At 54.0% G+C, this 13,740-nt stretch overlaps 1 protein-coding gene across 4 annotated transcripts in view; it reads left to right on the top strand.

Annotated features, from left to right (window-relative positions):
• Window positions 1-2,734: 2,734 nt before the first annotated feature.
• The window catches only part of ACVR2B (activin A receptor type 2B), a 39,758-nt gene continuing 28,752 nt past the window's right edge, over window positions 2,735-13,740 (top strand). The window contains exon 1 of one of the 4 annotated variants that reach the window (XM_023260731.2): window positions 2,735-3,149. In XM_023260731.2, the coding sequence (XP_023116499.1) occupies window positions 3,098-3,149 (52 nt within the window). In that variant the 5' untranslated portion in view covers window positions 2,735-3,097. Of the gene's footprint in view, window positions 3,150-7,748; window positions 8,482-13,740 lie in introns of those variants that run through there. The other 3 variants (XM_045037860.1, XM_006936530.5, XM_006936529.5) reach the window with 3 other exon arrangements.

Below are 13,740 nucleotides of genomic sequence, written 5' to 3'. Positions count from 1 at the left end.
CGGATACCATGTCATATTATAATGCTATAATTTTCCATCCTACATTATTAGCTCGATACTGAAGGATGCCATGCTCAATTGTTTCTTCCCAATTCCTTGGTTTCTGACTATGATCATTGAGAAGGGGGGGGGGGGGGCGGAGAGCAGGGGAATAGTGGTCCTAAACACAGAATTCCTGAATGGCAGAACTCCCAGCCATAAGTTCTATCATAGACATTTGCTACTTTGTTTGTTTGTTTGTTTGCTTTGCCTTTCAGCTGCCAGTTACCTCATGTCTCATACCAAAGGGGGTATTTAGCGCTCTTGTAGTTTCAAAAGAACAGAAAACCCAAACCAGACTTGATTTTCGGATACCTACATCACCTTTCCCTCCCAGCCTAGTATTGGTTCACGAACAAAATGGTAGGAGAGATAGAGGCTAATCTCATGAGCTCAACAACATGGATTTCAGCTCTCCAAGAGAGTCAGGGCAAGAGTATCCAGCAGTGGCAGTGGAGATCGTGGGGGCTCTAAGGTAGAAACATCCTTGATGTGTTCGAGGAACAGAACACAAGCCAGTGTGTCTGGCTTATCATGATGAGCTGGAGAGGAAGAAGGGCTGATTATGTAAAGCTTGTTAGTCATTGTAACAGGAAGCCATGGGAGGATATTAAGGAAGGGAGTGATGTGATACTAGGTCCATGTTTAAAAGATCATTTCAGGTGCTATATAGAAGATGTATTGTTACAGGCAAGAAGGGAAGCAGGTGACTAGTTACAACCCCTTCCAGCTCACTGCTATTGCAGTGGTCCAGATGTGAGAGGTTGGGAGGCAATGGTATAAATGGAAAAAGTGGCTTGACGGTTGATGTGTTTTTGAAGCCAACTTGCTGAGGGACTGCACACGGGAGAAATCAAGAGCGGCTCATAAAGTTTTGATCCGAGCGATTGGTTGGTTGGTTATGCCATCGATTCAGACAGGGACAACTGGAGAAGTAGATTTGTGGTGAAAACGGGTAATTCTGATCTGGCTAGGTCAGGTTGGAGACGCCTGATAGGCTGCCAAATGGAGATGTCAAGTAGGCAGTTAGATATACAAATTTGGAGCTCCCAGAGACATCAAGGTGGAAGACACAGATGTCTTGGCAACATGCACCACCCTGAGCTCTTATTGTGATATCTAACGTGGTATGGAGTAGAAGAGAAGAACCAGCCAAATTCAATTGTTGGCACAATGGGTTATAGTTGATACCTTCCAGTAGGGAGGAGGCAGTGATTTCTTTCCTAGAAAAGACACTTATTCTGAATGTGGAGTTCCTTCCCCTGCCATCATGTGTCTCTAGATGTAGCACCTGTAGGATTACCGAATACCTTATACCCAGAGGGTATCCCACACTACACTGCTTCTTGCTCAGCTCATAGCGGCATTCAATTCTGTGCTAAAAGGCCCATATAGGGATTGCGGCAAGGAGGTGCCGTCATTTTCCACAGGATTTTCCAGAACTGGAAGGGACTTGGAGACTCCAATCTTTCTGGGCACTGACTTCAAAGTGTGGTCCCCGACTTGCTCCTATTTTGTCTGAATAGGGTTTCTGCTTTTCGAAAAATGCAAAGCACCGAAATCTAACCTCTTCACTTTCTGAGTAAGGAAACGGAGGCTTAGAGAAGAGAAATAACTCAAGACCCCCAGGCACTACCTCCTTCTTGGCTGCTCTCGCCCTGCTCCTAGAAAGGCTGTGGCAAGCCGGGAGAAGCCGGAGGACAATTTCTGTATCCCAGGATCCTGCACCTCATCTCTGAGTTGTGATGGGCTTTCTTTCCCTCTTCAGCTGGGAGTCCTATCATGACCCTCCCAAGCTCTGGTGTGTGACAGGGAGAGTAGGATCTGAGGTGAAAAACAAGGGGTCCCGAGGAGGAACGTGGCAGGTGAAGAGGACAGCAGAATCATTCGCTAGACAGTATCTTTAACTGGGGGACTGGAGGCAACAGAACGGTTTTGAAGGTGCAGACTGAAGCGGGGTTGGGGAGGAGTGGGGGCGCCAAGGACAAGGGTAAGGCTGGGGAAGCCAGTTGCCATTGGTCATTTTCCACCTGCTGCGGCTCTGCGGGGGGGGGGGGGGGGCTCGGCGCTTTCTCTCACACTGATGGATCCAACTCCAGGATGCCCAACTGTGTGTGTGTGTGTGTGTGTGTGTGTGTGTGTGTGTGTGTGGTGGGGCTGCAGACGTAGGGACTCCTGTCATTTCAGAGAAGATAGCCTTTTCTGCCGACACGACTCTCCCAGGGTTCACACTGACCCACACTTCAAAGGTGGGGAAACGGAGGCGCGGAGGGGAATCCAGGCGAGTCCAGGTGCTGTCCACCCACTCCCGCATCGCAGGGCAGCGTGCGCTCGGGAGCGTGGGCTCTAGCGCCGAGCAAGATCCCAGGTGCGGCGGCCACGGGGTCCCTGGCCCATCGCCGCCACCTCTGCCGGCTCGCCCGGCCTCGCCCTCCAGTCCGGAGGTGGTTCGCGACCTCCCGGAGGGCGGAGGGCGCGGGTTGGGGGCGGAGCCTCCTTGTTGTTGTTTCTCCAGGGCGCCGCCCCTGAGGGGGGCGCGGACCACGCGGCCGGAGGGCCCGCCTCCCCTCCCCCTCCCCGCCCAGCTCGCCCGCCTCTTTGTATCCAACATCCGGGTTTCCCCGCTGGCTCGGCTCCGCGGCCGCGGCTCAGGAGCCATTTTGGACTCGGTTCAGCTCCCCTCCCCCCACCCCTCCCCCCGTTCATGGCCCCTCCGGACTCGGCCCCTGCGCCCGGGGCCCGGGCCCAGCCCCGCCGCGCTATGCCTGAGTCGGGCGCGCCCCGACCCGCGCCCCGCCGCCGCCCCCCGGCCCCCGCGTCGCCCCGGAGCCCGGGCCGCAACCTGCGCCGCCCGCAGCGGCCCTGAGCCCGGCCCCGCCGCCCGGCCCTTGGAGCCTGCACGCTGCCCGGGGACGAAGGCGCAGGAAACGCGCGGGGAACGAGACCGAAGGAAGAAGCGGGAAGAAGAGCGCAGCCGCCGCTGGGCCCTGCGCGCCCCGGGAGCGCCGCGCGGCCCTGCCCGCGGGCTCCGGGTGTCCGCGGGGCGGCGCCGCGGAACATGACGGCGCCCTGGGCCGCCCTCGCCCTCCTCTGGGGATCGCTGTGCGCGGGTAAGGACTGAGCGCGGCGTGGGGGGCGCGGGGAGGGCGCGCGGGGCCGGTCTCGGGCGCCGCGCGGTGTTTACCAACAAAGGGCGGGCCCGTGGCCTCCTCGCCGCGCCACCTGCACCCAGCTTGCACCTCCCGGGGCGGGGACTGGGGGCGCGCTGGGCGCCGCGCTCGCCAATCTTGGGGGGACGGTCTTGTTGGTGCGGCGGCCTGGCGACCCCATGATCGGGGCCGGGGTCCAGTGCCTCAGGATCGGGGTTCAGGCTACTCGGGCGCGTGGAACCCGGGGAGAGCGAGAGGGAGACCGGAGCGTGGGGAAAGTGGCCAGGCGGGGTAGGCAGATCTAACCCGGAGGTGGCGGGATTGTAGGCGCAGAAGGGGCTGGGGGCAGGACTGCGCGACCCTCAGAGCCACTAGGTGTAGCCAAACGAAGGGGGCTGCTTCACACATCCTGGAGGAGTCCCCTGCACCCCATCCCACCGGCGTCTGCGTCGTGGTTCCCCGCGAGGCGGGCAGTTGGCGCCAGCTCCCACCTACGCCCGCTTTCCCTGCGGCGGCCCCAGGACGCGAGGTGCGGTCGCCCCACGGACCGCTTTGTTTGAGGTTCCTGGGGAGAGAGGTGGGGTGCGATGAAACACTAACAGGTCCCTGTTTGTGCCTCTGGGAAGCACGTGGCGGGGGCGGGTGACCGGCGGGGCTAGCGTTCGGCTCGCGTGCCTGTGGAGGAGGGTGTGTGGGTGCGGGTGCATACAGTGGGAATTCCGCCGGGAAAAGCGCTTTTCCCCAAGGCCGAAGCAGTGATTTTCCTCTTCGAGCGGTGCTCGGGCGCGCCCAACTCGGGCTGCGCGCCGGGATGGGCTCCGCGCTCCAGTTCGGGTGGCTCCAGGCAGCCCTGAGCAGCGTGGAGAGCCGCGCGTTGAAGCTCCAGGGAGAAGCCCCGAGAGGTCGGGGCGGCTGGTGCGCGGCAGCCGGGGCGTCGGGTCCTGCGAGTCTTTGTTCCCAGCCCCCATTACACATGCAGCGCGGGTCCCCTGCCGCCCGCGGTGGCAGCAGCGCGGAGTCTGGGAAACCCGTGAAGGGCGGGGCCTGGCCTGCAGGGGCGGGGCAGGGATCCCCGCGCTGCTGCGGGGGTGGGGATGGGGGAATCTCCGTCCCATCCCACCCCCACTCTCCCGCCTCCTTGGAATGTATCACAGCTTAGTTGTCTGCACTCGAAGCAGGTGAGTTCTCCTTGTGGAGTTTGGAGCTGCGTAGCCCGAGTGCAGGAGCAAGAGGACGGGGACCCCCTTACTGGTCCCTGGGTCCAGTGTGGGATGGGGCGTCGCGGCTCTTTTGGAGCCATTTCTTGTGTGGTGGAAGCAGAGTGATGGTGTTGAACTCTGCCTTTTGAGTGCTGCTCTGAGATGCTTCTGAAGAGAAAGAAAGGCATTGCCTTCCAGAGGAGCCGGCTTCTGACTTAATAGGCACGCGGCAGCCTGCCTGGCTGTCTCTAAATCCCTCTCGAAGGTCCCGGGCTCTTTCAGTCCTCTCCCTGCCTGCCCAGAGGGCCTCCTCCTAGAACAGGACAGCCTCAGACCTGGAACCCTCATCCTAATTTGTCTCACTCTGGTCTCGCCAGTCTCACTTCCCTCCTTGATGAGACTCGGCAGGGTGGAATGGGGCCCCTGGAAGGACTGCGTTTCCCTCCTTCCCTCTGCTCCCCCCACCCGGCCTGGGTAGTGCTGAGCAGTGTTCCTTGCAGAGTGGGGCAGCTAGACTTAGACTGGAATCCAAGGACCTGTGGTCCTGCCCTAGGAGGAAGGTGGGGTCGCTAGACGTTTCTAGTGGCCACTGCCCTGATCTGTGAACAGCTATGGGAAGAGCTGCCTCAGGCGCAGGTAGGGGAGAGCTGGCTCTCCTGTTCTTTGAGTTCATGGATGCCCTTCCTTCCAGCTCCTGGCTTGCTGTTTAGAATTACCCCCGTCCTCTGCAGCACGCAGTAGGAGGGTCAAGAACAGCACTGTCCCACAGAAATGTAGCGTCAACAACATACATACCTTAAAATGTTCTAGTAGTTGTGTCAATAAATGGGAAAAGAAACAGGTGGCTTAGTCTGCTCGGACCGCTTGCTGTATTAAATACTATAGGCGGGTGACCTAAATAACAATTTATTTCTCATAGTTCTAGTGTCTGGAAGTCCGAGATCAGTGTGCCAGCATGGTAGGGGTGTGGCGAGGGCCCTCCTCCTGGCTTACAGATTGCTGTCTTCTCACCGTGTCCTCACGTCCTCACGTGGCCTCTCCTCGTGTTTGGAGGGCCAGGTAGAGAGGGATCATTCTTCCTCTTCCGCTAATCCCACATTGAGGGCCCCACCCTCATGAACCAGTCTAACCCTGGTTACCTCCCAAAGGCTCCAGCTCCAAATACCGTCATATTGGGGGTTAGGGTTTCAACATAAGAATTTCGAGGGGACACAAACAGTCTATAACAAGATGAAATTAACTTTAATGGTATATTTATTTAACCTAATATATACAAAGTAATCGTTTCACCATGTAATAAGTATTAAATCACCTAATGAGATATTTTACATTTTTTTTTTTTTTTTGGTACTATCATCAAAATCCAGCGTGTGTTTTAGAACATCTCAACTTAAACTTTCCCCAATTCAAGTGCTCAGTAGTCCTATTTAGCCAGTGGTTTACCATGTTGGATGGCGCAGGCCTGGAAGAAAAGGCAGAACTTCTGTTATGCTATCATAATGGCTCATGGTGCTTGTTACAAGATCACTGTTCAGTTAGTTCTGCAAGTTTTTTGGGTTCTGGGCCTGGCCTAGTGTCCTTGCGACAAAGTAAGTTATTTGGTTCTTGTCTTGCAATGGAGATCCTGGACACACGTCTGTATATCTTTTAAGAACTCTTGACATCTATCTCTGTATTTCCGGTTCAAATGAGGGTAGGGTGGAGAATGTTCTGAGTGAAATGTCAGGAGCCACTAGGGGAGGAGGACCTGACCCTTGTCTGTCCTATCAGGAACTGCCCGCTTTGACTGCCCGCTTTGTCCTCATAGGCTGGCTACTCTCTGACCCAAAGATGTGTGTTTCCGCAGGGGAGAAGTGTGTGTTGTGTGTGTGTGTGTGTGTGATGAGTGTAGGGACGCTCAGGCTTGGTCAAGTGGTGACTGTTAAGGACACAGACTACAGAGCCACTGGGTGCTGGTGCCATTCCTCAGGGAAAAGTGTCCTTTGCTACCCATCCTCGTACCTGCTGGGTACTCTAGGCCAGTCGCTGGCTGGAGGGGCTGCCCTTTGGGAGGAGTGGGCACCCTTAATCTCTTAGAGGCTCTTCCGAGGTAAATGATAAGAGAAACTCACCCAGCCTCCCAGGCTCTGTAGCTGTGTGCACACACAAGTCCTGGAACCCCGAGTCTCCCACAGCTTGGGTGTACTACCCTGCAGGGCTTTCTGGGCATCGAGAATCACCAAATAGCACCCGGACTTCCCCTGGCACTTCGCCTAAGGAATTGCCTTTTCTTTCTTTTTTTTTTAATGTTTGTTTATTACTTTTGAGAGAGAGTGCATGCGCATGGGGGTGAGGAGGGGCAGAGAGAGAGGAGAGAGGGAATCCTAATCAGGCTCCACGCTGTCAGTGATGAGCCCGATGCAGGGCTCGATCTCACAAACTGTGGGATCATGACCTGAGCCGAAATCAAGAATTGGACTGAGCCACCCAGGCACCCCACGAAATTACCTTTTCAGGGAGCCCAGTGAAGAGTGCTCATCTTATAGCACGGACCTTTGTATCGTGAGTCCCCTCTGAGACTCTGATGAAAGCCGTGGACTCTTCCCCCTGGGAAAATACAAATAAGAGAAAAAGCATGTGCATGTGACAGTCGGTACATGCATTGTGCATACGCACTTGCTGTTTTGCATGGATACCAGGAACCTGGAGCCCCCTGGAGTGGGCTCCGTGAAGTCCTGGCTGTCCTGCACATAGCCACTCTACCGGTCCTTAGGGACGGTTCATTGTCTTTGGGGGTGCACTGGGCTTGTTCCCACATCGCTTCCTCCACTTTCCTTGCTCTAACCACTGGACATGACTTCTTTGCTTCTGCCTTTTGTGATCCCTGTATAGTGTTTCCATGCTAGCCCCTGGTCTCTGCCTTCTCTTCCTTCCCCAGGCACACCACCCCCCCTTGAGTGCCAATGCATTCACCCCCTTCCTAGGAGCTTAGGGTGGTGCAAGTAGGGACCAAGGGACGTCAGGTTAGAGCTTAGAGTCACTTGTAGATACTGGCTTGTTACTGTGGACTGAGATCTGGGGGCTCAGGGGGAGTTGGTCTGGGGAATACTTTTGAGAATGAGGCTGTATAGACAGCTCTCAGGCATGGTCCTGGCTGGGTAGACTAGAAGAGAGTTTCTCAATTCTCAACACTATTGTTGATCTGGACCCCTTCTTTTTGTTTGTTTGTTTTTGCATGTTCATTTTTATTTATTTTGAGAAAGAGAGTGGAAGAGGACCAGAAGGAGAGGGAGAGAGAGAATCCCACGCAGGCTCCGCACTGTCAGCGCAGGGCCCCAGGAGGAGCGCACTCTCCAGAACCCTGAGATCATGACCTGAGCCGAAATCAAGAGTTGGACGCTTAAGGGACTGAGCTACCCAGGCACCCCAATGCTAATAGCCCTTCTAATTGTGACAACAAAAATGTCCTAAACGGAGGGGTTGCAAATCACCTGAGGTTGAAAACGTCTGATCTGGAATGTTCCCATGCTTTTAAAGAGACAGTTGTGGGAGGTGGGGTTATGGCTAATGCCTACGGCACCCCTCCTCTCCCCCTTCCTGCATTCAGGATGGGAGGTTGGCTTCTTCTCAAAGCCAGGGAGATCCCTGTTTGTTCAGCCTGCTCGGCTTTGAGAGTTTGGTTGGAAATGAGCGGTTCGGGAGTACTTCGGCCAGCCAGCAAGGAGAATCCTGGCGTCCTTGAGTTTTCCCAAAAGCGGTTCGGGTTTCAGGGAGGCGGCGGCCGTGGGTGGCCAGGCAGCCTGCCTGCCCGCCTGCCCGCACCCGCCCACCCGCCTCTGCCTGCCGCCTTGAGCTTTGCACCGGGGCCTCGCCCTCCCACTCGCGCAGAATGTCAGGCAGTGCGTGTTGCCCGGGCCGCGGTGCCGCCTGGAACCCGGGGGCCGCGGGCCAGGGAGCCGCCCGCGCAGCGGCTGGGAGCTGAGGCTGGCGGCGGGCCGCAGCAACTCTGGGGCTGCAGCAGGACGCGGGCATGCCCCTGCCCTCGAGCAGGCTGGCCACCTGGCGCCCCGCCGAGCCTGGGGACGCCAGCGCAGGGGGGCAGCCTCTCCTCCGAGGTACGGGCGCGGGCCTCCACCCTGGCCTCGGGGAGTGGGCGGGCAGGCCCCGGGAGGTGGGGTGGGCAGCACCGTGGCCAGCCCTGACGGCCCGGCCCAAGGGCTTGGTCTCTCCGGGCGCCTGTGTGTTGGGCTTGGCAGGTAGGCACCCCGTGTCTGTTCTCCACGCCTCTCCTGACCTGCTCGGAGCTCTGCGAGGGAGGGCTTTCTGGGGGCTCTTCTCTGATCTCAGGCTCTGCAAGACACAGCTTGCCCGGGCATCAGATTGCACACTGGGCTCTTAGAAGATGCAGCCCCAAATGCTTGGGTTTCCAACTTCTCCACTCACTGGTGTGTCCAGGGTTTATTTTAAAGGGCTTCTTACTGGGGTTGAGACTACATTCCATCCTGTTGCCTTCTCAGAACTCTTTTTCTTTTCTCCCATTCAGTCACCAGTTCTTTGCTCTAGAATAGATACACACCCCCTTGGGGCTTCCTCTTTGGTCTTTCTTCGCCAGACTCGGGCCCAGCGTAGCCCGGAGGTGCTTGTTTCTTGAGGACCTGGTGGTGCCACTCGTGGATGCCCAAGTTGGGAGTGGGGGCCGAAATGGGGGAGAGGAGACGCTGCTGCCTTTTCTGAGTCTCTGTGTTTTAAATTGCCCAGTGATGTCTTTGTCCGAGGTACTGGAAACCAGGTGATGATTGGGCTGGGGGTAAGCCGTGCCTCCTCCTGGCCCAAGATCAATCACGGCCTCCTGCCTCTGGACAGCGCCGTGCTTCGCCCTGGTTTTTCCAGTCTTGCTGTACACATACGTGTGCTTTTATTCAGACTCTCTGGGGGATTGGCAGCCCTAGCTGGGTGTTCTCATTCATGGACATGTGGTTATTGGGAGCAGGTGTTGGAAAGGAAGCCTGCCTCTCTGGGCAGATGTGTGGCCCTCCCCCCCCAGGGGACCTTCTCTAGGGGCCTGGCCTGCCACACAAAGGGACTTCTCTGGTCAGCTTTTGGGCTGGAGCAGAGGTGTTTTGTGAGGTGAGCTTGTGTTCTCGTTTGCAAATGTTCCTCTGCGGACTATTTCAGTTCCACTCTGACAACCAAGGAGGCTAAAATTAGTTCCGGAGAAGGAAAAGGAAGGCTGGTTGGAAACCCAAGCCCTTGGCTGGAGGTTGGAGAAGGCTGCTTCCCGGAGTTTGTGGTCAAGCGTTTCGGAAGATGTGACCAGACCAGCTGTTGTCTGTCCATCCGAGGAGAGGGTGGGGCCTCTGCTTGCCTCCTAGACCTGAGCCAATGGTAACAGGAGGCTGACTTGGAAGCTGACTCTCTTGAATGTTAATGTCAGGATGTTTTTTCCTTCTGGCTTGTGTAGTGGTGCACGGTGTTTTCAGGTATGAGGACAATGCCTTTAATGTAATGTCTAATGTCGCTGACAACCCTCCTTCTTAACAGCCCCCCCCCCCCCCCCCATCAATTCAGAAAGCATGCATGAGTTCTCAGAACCCTGGGCTGACAGCCATTGGTTAAGATTGTTTATTTATTTATTTGATTGTGGTTTTTTGGGGAGTTTCCTTGTCACCCAAGTTTTGACCTTCCCTTCAGGTGCTCATAAGCCAGGCAGACCAGGGCCTACCTTAGACCGCTGGTTTGGGCGGGGACTGGGTTAGAGAGGAGCCCTGTGGCTCAGGCCTCGTAAGGAGGTCTAGCTTCTCTGTGCCCTGAGGACCTGGGGGTCAGAAATGGAGGGGTGGAAAAGTTACAGAGGTGACTTCTGATTTTCCTTTCCACCTGGCTGTCCCCTCCTGTGAACCCTCCACCTGAGAGTGGGTCCTGCAGGGCCACTCAGGGGAAGGAGAGCCAGGGCAATGCAATCCTGCCTTTCCTGACCTGAAAAACCATTTCCAAACCTCCTCTTACCCAGGACTCTCCTGGTTAGCCACCCTGGGTGTAGTTGGAGGAGTAGAGGGCACTGTGGCCAAACTTCTTTTCCCATTTTAAGTTTTATTAATTTTTAGTCTTACAGATAACGCACATACATTCAATTGCAGAAAATTAAACATTACAGGTAAACCAGGGCCCTTTACACCCCTGGCCCCCGTCTGAGTCCTACACATTTTATCTGTGCATCTGTGAAAGTACTTAAAGAAATAGAGTTTTTAACCTAAAATGGTGTTGTACCTTTTCAAACATTTAACTGGAGTATAAAATACAGGTAGAATAATGTAATTATCAGAAGTGACAGCTTGATGAATTTTTACAAACTGAATATGCCCAGGTAATCAGCATCTAGATTGAGAATCAGAAATTTACCAGCTCCTCTGCCCACCAGCCCTTTTTTGCTCCGTTGTAGTCTCTACCCCTATATCCTTAAGGGTAACGACTATGTTGACTTCTCCCAGGACACGTCCGTTTTGCCTGTTTTTGTGCTTTATATGAGTGGAATCTAACAGAGTGAACTAGTTTGTGTCCATTTTTTGTTCACCATGTTTGCGACTTACATCTGTATTGTTGCATGTTCATGGCTTTTAAAGTCAGAGATATGTTTTGACAGTCTTTCTCATACATATGGATCAACCTGGATCTTTTTAATAGCTGTTTAATATTTCAAAGTTTGTATGTAGACCACATTTTATCGAGTTTCCTATCGATGGACTTTCTGATTGTATATAGTTTATGCAGATTGGTTCTCGAGGATAGATGATAAGAGGAATCTCTGCTTCATAGAACATGTATATTTTGGGTTTTTTTTTTTTTAAAAGATTTATTTATTTAAGTCGTCTTTACTCTGAACCTGGGTCTTGAACTCACAACCCTGAGATCAGGAGTTGCATACTGTGCTGACTGAGCCAGCCAGGTACCCCAGGACATATGTATTTTAAATTTGAATTGATATCGAGTGATGGCTATACTGTTCTCCACCCCACCCCCCGGCCACCCAGGTGACGGCAGTGGGAGTGGAAGCTGGGTGAGATGGCAGGTGACCCTCTGCAGAGTATGTGAGCCTCTCCTCCCCCTCTAGAAATGCTCGATTGCAGAGCTTTCGGGGGAGTGGGAAATAGCCCACTTCGTGAAGGGTGCCCGGGCAAGATCTAGTGTCTGAGGAGAGCCAGAGAGGCGGCTTCCTGTGTCTGAGTCTCCTGCTAACTGTGTTGATAGAGGAGAGGTACAGTGGACTAGCCCGTGTGTGCTGGTCTGGCTTTGGGATGGATGTGGATGTGTGCGTCTTCGTGAGCTCACTGGCCGTGTCTTATGCTGCCTCCGTCCTCCAGAGCGAGGGAAGCACTTGCTGAAGGTTGTGAGGGGCTGTGGGTAACAGGGCACCCCTTGTGAACCCGGTGCATTTGCCAAGATCATGGCATGGCAGGATCCTGATTTCACATGCGGTGATGATGGTGGGGGGGGGGGGGTGGTGGTGTAGGAGACATTTGCAGAATTCTTTTAGAATCTGGTCCAAAGCTTCTCATGACGGAAGGGGGCTCAGATGAGCTTCGCCTCCTGGCTGAGTGTGTGCGGTGTGCCCTTGTTTAACTTTCTGCCGCGATCAGTTTGAAATGACTTGTTCTCCGGAGCGTCTGCGTTCCTGTTCTCCCTCAGCGTGCTGCCTGCTGTTCCGCCGCTGTTCCACTGGGGTTCCTTGTGTAAGCCCACTTGTCAGGCTCTGCTTATGGATTTAGGGGCCAGTGGATTTATGGTACTGTTTCTAGAACGAGTGATGGTCTCAGTCGCCTGTCCCACATCGTACAGGTCATGTGCACAGTGTATTAGACTGTTAGGGCTGCCATAGAACGGATGGCTTTGAAATACCACAGACACTGTGGCTTCCATAACTGAGGCTTCTTTTCTCACAGTTGTGGCAGCTGGAAGTCTTCCTCAGGGGGCCAGCAGGAGTGGTTTCTGGTGAGCTTGCAGATAGCTGCGTGCTTCCTGTGTTCTCACGTCGTCTTTTCTCCCTGTGGGTGCACATACAGCAGGTGCCCTTCCCTTTCCTATAAGGACGCCAGTTCTATTGGATTAGGGCCCCACCCTTATAACCTCATTTGACCTTAGTTACCTCTTTAAAGGCTTTCTCTCTCCAGTCACATTGGGACTTAAGAGTTTTTTTTTTGGGGGGGGGAGGGATATAGTTTGGTCCCTAACAATCTGAAACAATAAAATCGGTTGAAAGAGAATTCTGTTTCCCTCTTGGGTTGCACTTTGGAGTAGAAATTACTGTTTTTCAGACCTCTGCCCTTAGGGTCTTGGTTAAACACTTTCCACGGACAGTCTGATCTAGACAGGTGATTGTAGTTTCTGTGTATGTGTAGAGGAGAAGTCTCCCCTTTTGGTATTATGTGTTCCTGAAAATAGTCTAAAACCTGGGTAAAAGGTAGACATGGAGGCTTCCTCTGTTGATGACCAGGACCAACCCTCTTTCTGAAGGCACCTGGAAAAGATGGACAAACTTGGGAAACATCTCTGGCTGAAAGCATTGTACAGCTAAGAATATAGGGAAGACCTACCAAGTCAGGATCTGTGTAAGAACAGAGGCCCAGGGTAGTGACTTTGACATTTGAGTCCTTTTTAGTTCTTCCATAGGGTTGCATTTTCATTTGATAGCCTTGTGGGGCTTTAAACAGAGGGTAGTGAACCCCTCCTTTTGAGTTGGAACCCCAAAGACATGAGGGCAAGGGGGAACCAAAAGAAAATAAACTTAAAAAAAACTTTTAAAAAATATTCATTTATTTCTGAGACAGAGACAGAGCATGAGTGGGGGAGGGGCAGAGAGAGAGAGGGAGACACAGAATCTGAAGCAGGCCCCAGGTTCTGAGCTGTCAGCACAGAGCTGGACGCGGGGCTCGAACCCACAAACCATGAGATCATGACCTGAGCCGAAGTCGGTCGCTGAACTGACCGAGCCACCCAGGTGCCCCAAAAGAAGATAAACTTTAAAGTAGGATTAAGGTGTTCTAGAATTAATGGTGCCCTCAGCTGCCTGCTGGAAGCACATGTAACATCATTACAGGAGTATAGCACCTCAAATTACTTTCCCTCAAATTATTATTTTTTAAAAAAATTTTAAAAATGTTTTTTATTTTGAGACAGAGACAGAGCATGAGCAGGGGAGGGGCAGAGAGAGAGGGAGACACAGAATGGGAAGCAGGCTCCAGGCTCTGAGCTGTCAGCACAGAGCCCGACGTGGGGCTCGAACTCACGGACCACGAGATCATGACCTGAGCCGAAGTCGGACACTTAACCGACTAAGCCACCCAGGCGTCCCTTCCCTCAAATTGTTTTACAGTTTTGTA

The sequence above is a fragment of the Felis catus genome, chromosome C2, assembly GCF_018350175.1.
Source record: "Felis catus isolate Fca126 chromosome C2, F.catus_Fca126_mat1.0, whole genome shotgun sequence".
Taxonomy (NCBI): Eukaryota; Metazoa; Chordata; class Mammalia; order Carnivora; family Felidae; genus Felis; species Felis catus.
Note: the sequence above shows the minus strand (reverse complement) of the source record. Positions and strands in the feature narration are given on the sequence as shown.